This window comes from Nicotiana attenuata, unplaced genomic scaffold (assembly GCF_001879085.1).
Source record: "Nicotiana attenuata strain UT unplaced genomic scaffold, NIATTr2, whole genome shotgun sequence".
In the NCBI taxonomy this organism is placed as follows: Eukaryota; Viridiplantae; Streptophyta; class Magnoliopsida; order Solanales; family Solanaceae; genus Nicotiana; species Nicotiana attenuata.
The window spans coordinates 1-4984 of record NW_017693070.1 but is presented as its reverse complement, the minus strand read 5'-3'; the positions used below and the strand labels follow the sequence as shown (position 1 = coordinate 4984).

Genomic DNA, 4984 nt, shown 5'->3' with positions numbered 1-4984 from the left:
ATATAAGTTCACAACTCCAGCTCACAAAATCAGCACCTTGGTGCTCAAGCCATAAGCAAAGGTCCGGCCTCATGTCCTACAGACTGGCCTAGCATCAACTCACGGAGATTACATCTTGCCCCTCCCTCGATCGGGGAAGCACAAGCCATCAAGGCGCATATACTACTAAGCGCTCAGGTGCGCATACTGACCTGTGGAAGGAATTTCAAGAGGTATATCTCAAGCTGAATCAAGTACGCACGAGAAGAATTCCAAGAAAGTGAAGTTTTCCTAAAGGTTCTGTAGCCTCTCTTGGAGAAATACACGCGTCCCCGTGTCATTCCACGAGACTCTACTAAACCGGCTCATGACTCATGGGGCCTAGTAACCTAGGCTCTGATACCAACTTGTCATGACCCCAAACCCGGTCGTGATGGCGCCCAACACTAATGCTAGGCAAGCCCGACCATTTACTCCCTCAACCCGAGCACAAAGCTCAAAACCAATTAATCAGATACTTAAATCAAATATTAATACTCATAGTTGAAATACTCAATTAATACAATACGAAATACTGACATAAACTGTAACTCCCAAAGACCTGGGGTCATGAGTCTAGAGCCTCTAACCAATACAGAGTCAAGAATCCTCAAAATAAGTATGTTCTAAAGTACCGAATTAATAAAGGGATAAGGGAGGAGTCGGGTTCTGCGGACGTCATAGCAGCTACCTCGACCACTCCTGGAACTCTGGAAACCAGCGGCTAGCTCAACTAAGCTCCCGAAGTACCTGAATCTGCACACAAGGTGCAGGGAGTAGGGGGTGAGTAATATCAACTCAGTGAGTAATAAGCATCTAAAATGTCTGAAGATAAGAAATCCACGAAATGCCACAAAGCAAAGCTATACTAACAGTCCTACACCTTACTACGATCTAACAGCAAAACAACTTCAAATATATCAGTCAAGTATAATTTAAGGATGCAATGCAATGCACATGACCACGCTACGGCGTACAGCCCGATCCATTTGACGTCGACGGCGCTCACTGGGGGTGTGTACAGACTCCGGAGGGGCTCCTTTAGCCCAAGCGCAATATAATCATACCATTCGCTGCGGCGTGCAGCCCGATCCATACTCAGTCCACAACATGCATATGAGTCACGTAACAGATTCAATTAATTTCTCAATTTCCAATTTATTAAGAAGAATATACTTTAGATATTTAACTTCAGGAAAAGTGACTTAGCATTTCATAACAGTGATTAAACACAGGACTGAGATCAATGATTATACAAAGCATGCTATCACAATGACATTCATCCTCTAAGGATGCTACAGATCGGCACAAGGCCCCAAACACGACAATAAGCCCAGATATATTCAATACAGGGTGTGTATCAGTCACCAATATAGAAACATTCTTGTCCGGGATGGACTAAGTCTCAATTCCCAGTCATAACCAATCCCGCACCTGCCATGGGGTGCGAGTCACGCCCTACAATAGCGTCACAGTGTGATAAGCCGGGGTTTCAAACCCTCAGGCCATCATATACACCAACTACTCACCTCTATCCGGCCGTAGAATGGTCCGCAATGCCTTTTCCTTTCGTATCGACCTCCTCGCACGTCGAATCTAGTCAAAACCACAAGGAATACATAAATATGGGTTAAAGAAACATAACCCAATCAAAAATACCCGAAAATCACACCAACGGATTCCTCGTCTCGCCACGAGTCCGTGCATATAAAGTTTACCAAAATCGGAGCTCGTTTGACCCTCCAAATTCCATTTTTACATCACAGCTTTCCAAGCCCTAGCTTGACCCGTTTTTGATGAATTTTCTACAATTTACATGTAATTTCTACCATAAATTCGAATATTTAGGCCAAGGAACTTACCTCCAAGTGATTCTCAGTCAAAATCCTCGAATTTCCTTGTTCAAAGCTCTTAAGAACGTCAACAATGGAGGAAAAATATGAAAGGGTCGCGGATGAAATATTATTTTAAAACCCTTCTGTCGCCCAGTCCAGTTTTTGCTTCTGCGGTCCCGCTTTCGCTTATGCGGGACCGCTTCTGTGGCCACATTTCCGCTTTTGCGATCTTCACTTAGAAAACCCGAACTTCGCTTATGCGACGCGAAGTCCGCTTCTGCGGTTCCCTCAAAACCGCTCCTGCGTACGGTGTCCGCTTATGCGGACCCGCTGGTGCGAGCCACCTTCCGCTTCTGCGGAATTTCCCTAGCTGGCCAACGACCGCTTCTGCGACCACGTACCCGCTTCTGCGGTACCGCTTCTGCGGTCCATTTCCGCAGAAGCGGAAACACCAGATGACAGCAAAATCTGACCCGCAATACCCCTCAAAACTCTCGTTTAACCACCCGAATTCACCCTGAGGCCCCCGGGACCTCAACCAAAAACACCCGTACATCCTAACACCTCATTCAAATTGTTCTCATCCTCAAAACATATCAAACAATGCTAAAACCATCAAATCACATCGAATTCAAGCCTAAGTTTCTTAAAAACTTCCGAATTACGCATTCGATCAAAAACCCGACCTAAACACCTCCGAATGATCTGAAACTTTGCACGCATATCCAAAATCACCTAACGGAGCTACTGCAACTCTCGGAATTCCATTCCGACCCTCGGACCAAAATCTCACCTACCATCCGGAATTCGCCAAAATCCAACCTTAGCCAATTCAAGCCTAATTCTACACCTGACCTCCAAATTGAATTCCGACTTCACTCCTAAGTCACAAATCATTCCCCCAAGCTACCCGAACCACCGGAACTCACATCCGAGCCCTCTAACTACATAGTCAACTTCCGGTTGACTTTTTCCAACGCAAGCTTCCTTCAAAAAGGCTAAGTGCCATATTTCCAACTAGAACCAATCCATTCTACCCGATCAACTCAAATACTGATATTAAATCATGGAGGGACATAATATGGGGGAAACGGGGCGGTAACTCACGTGACGACAGACCGGGTCGTCACAACAAGACAAGCGAATTTACCTTTTGTGCTCCAACTGGACAAAATGCCATATGCAGGAAAGTCATTAATTGTCCACAATAAAGAAGCACGCAATTGAAAATTTTGTTGCTTAAAAGCATCATAAGTCTCAATTCCATCCTCCCATAATTTTTTCAAATCATCAACCAAAGGTTGGAGATACACATCTATATTCATACCAGGGCTTTTAGGGCCAGGAATAAGCAAGGATAACAAAATATTAGATTGTTTCATGCATAGCCACGGGGGTAGATTATACGGAATCAAGAATACTGGCCACATACTGTAGGCATTACTCATGGAACCAAAAGGATTAAAACCATCTGAAGCAAGTCCAAGTCTTACATTACGTGGATCTGATGCAAAATCCAAATGTTTCTCATCAAAAGTTTTCCATGTCAGTGAGTCAGCTGGATGCCTTAGTACTCCATCATCAACTCGTTTATTTTTATGCCACCTCATATCTTCTGCGGTTTGTTTAGTCATAAACAACCGTTGTAATCTTGGTATCAAAGGAAAGTATCTAAGAATTTTTCTAGGAATTCCTTTCTTTCTCTTATTCAAATTACTTGAAGCAACTTCAGTGTCATCTTCTCCTTTTCGTACTATCCATCTTTTCTCACCACATTCAGGGCATTGCTTCAGATCCTCATATTCCTTTCTATACAAGATGCAATTATCAACACAAGCATCTGTTTTCATATAATCTAGACCCAAATCTTTAATAATCTTTTGAACTTCATAAATAGAATTAGGGAGCACATGTCCTTTGGGAAAAGCATCACTTAATAGTTTTAACAAAGAGTCTAATGAAGTATTACTCCAACCATGCAAGCACTTCATTTGAAAAAGACGCATTACAAAAGAGAGCTTCGAGAACTTTTCACAATCTGGATATAACTTCTGCTCTGCATCCTTTAACAACCGATAAAAACTCTTAGCTTCTGCATTAGGTTCTTCATATCTAGACTCAGCCGACTCATCAGACGGATAATGAGTTATATTATCTATAGGAACACCGTGATACATGTCATGCAACATCTCGAAAGTGGCATCATCATCATTTCCTAAATCTGAATTTGCACTAGAATTTATTTCATCATCTGAAGATGAATCTGACTCACCATGATGAATCCACCTATTATATGTTGGATCTATACCCCACCTAAGTAAATCTATTTTCACTTCTTCTCGTATTTTCCTACGCACATGGTTACAGTTAGTGCACGGACATTGAATTCTTAAACCAACATTAGGATTTGAAAATGCAAAGTTTAAAAATTGTTCCACGCCATTCAAGTATTCTGGTAATGCCCTATTCCTAAGAAGTATCCAACTTTTATCCATCATATAATAACCTACAAAATATAAAATATTAACTGTCCCTCAATTTTTTGTTGTCAATTTAGCAAAAAAATAAATAAGGAAAAGGTCAGAGAAAGATTCTATACTAAAATACAGTAAAAATAACAGCATATAAATTGAACGAATAGTGATACAAGCGAAGGAACACACTATAGATAAATAGTAATCAGCAAGACTCACCAGACTTTGTAGACGAGAAATAATGAAGCAAAGAATAGACCAGAACCAATTGCTCAGAGCTGTATAATAATAAAGGAGAAAACCTTGCTAGAATGGTAACTGAAATAGGCTAAGGATTAAGGAAAAGATAATTAAAAGGAAGAAACTAGTTTGCTGCTTTTCTTTGGGCGGAAAGTTGAAAAATACTAAGCTAAATCTTAGGCCACTAACCAAACCTGTTGAGAAAATTAAGGCGTGAACAGAACTTGTTGAGACAATTAAGGGTTCTACCAAATATAAATTATTGCTAATTTATTATATTTTAAAACAACTATGTTTCCAAATAAAATATGGCAGCAACAAAAAACTTACCCAAAGCAACTAAAATAGTGGGCTAAAAATCCGGAAAAAGTGATTAACAAGAGAAAATTTTGGCGCGTTTGATTTTGGCGGAAAACT

The 4984-nt window shown here is 41.1% G+C and overlaps 1 protein-coding gene across 1 annotated transcript; it reads right to left on the bottom strand.

Annotated features, from left to right (window-relative positions):
* Nucleotides 1-2956: 2956 nt before the first annotated feature.
* On the bottom strand, nucleotides 2957-4348 carry LOC109222569. The gene has a single exon (XM_019386916.1). It carries the CDS (start codon nucleotides 4346-4348, stop codon nucleotides 2957-2959), a length of 1392 nt encoding a protein of 463 aa, XP_019242461.1.
* Between the last annotated feature and the right edge of the window lie 636 nt (nucleotides 4349-4984).

Excerpts from the sequence above, each read along its gene's own strand:
- LOC109222569 (XM_019386916.1), bottom strand. The coding sequence starts at position 4,348 with ATGGATAAAAGTTGGATACTTCTTAGGAATAGGGCATTACCAGAATAC.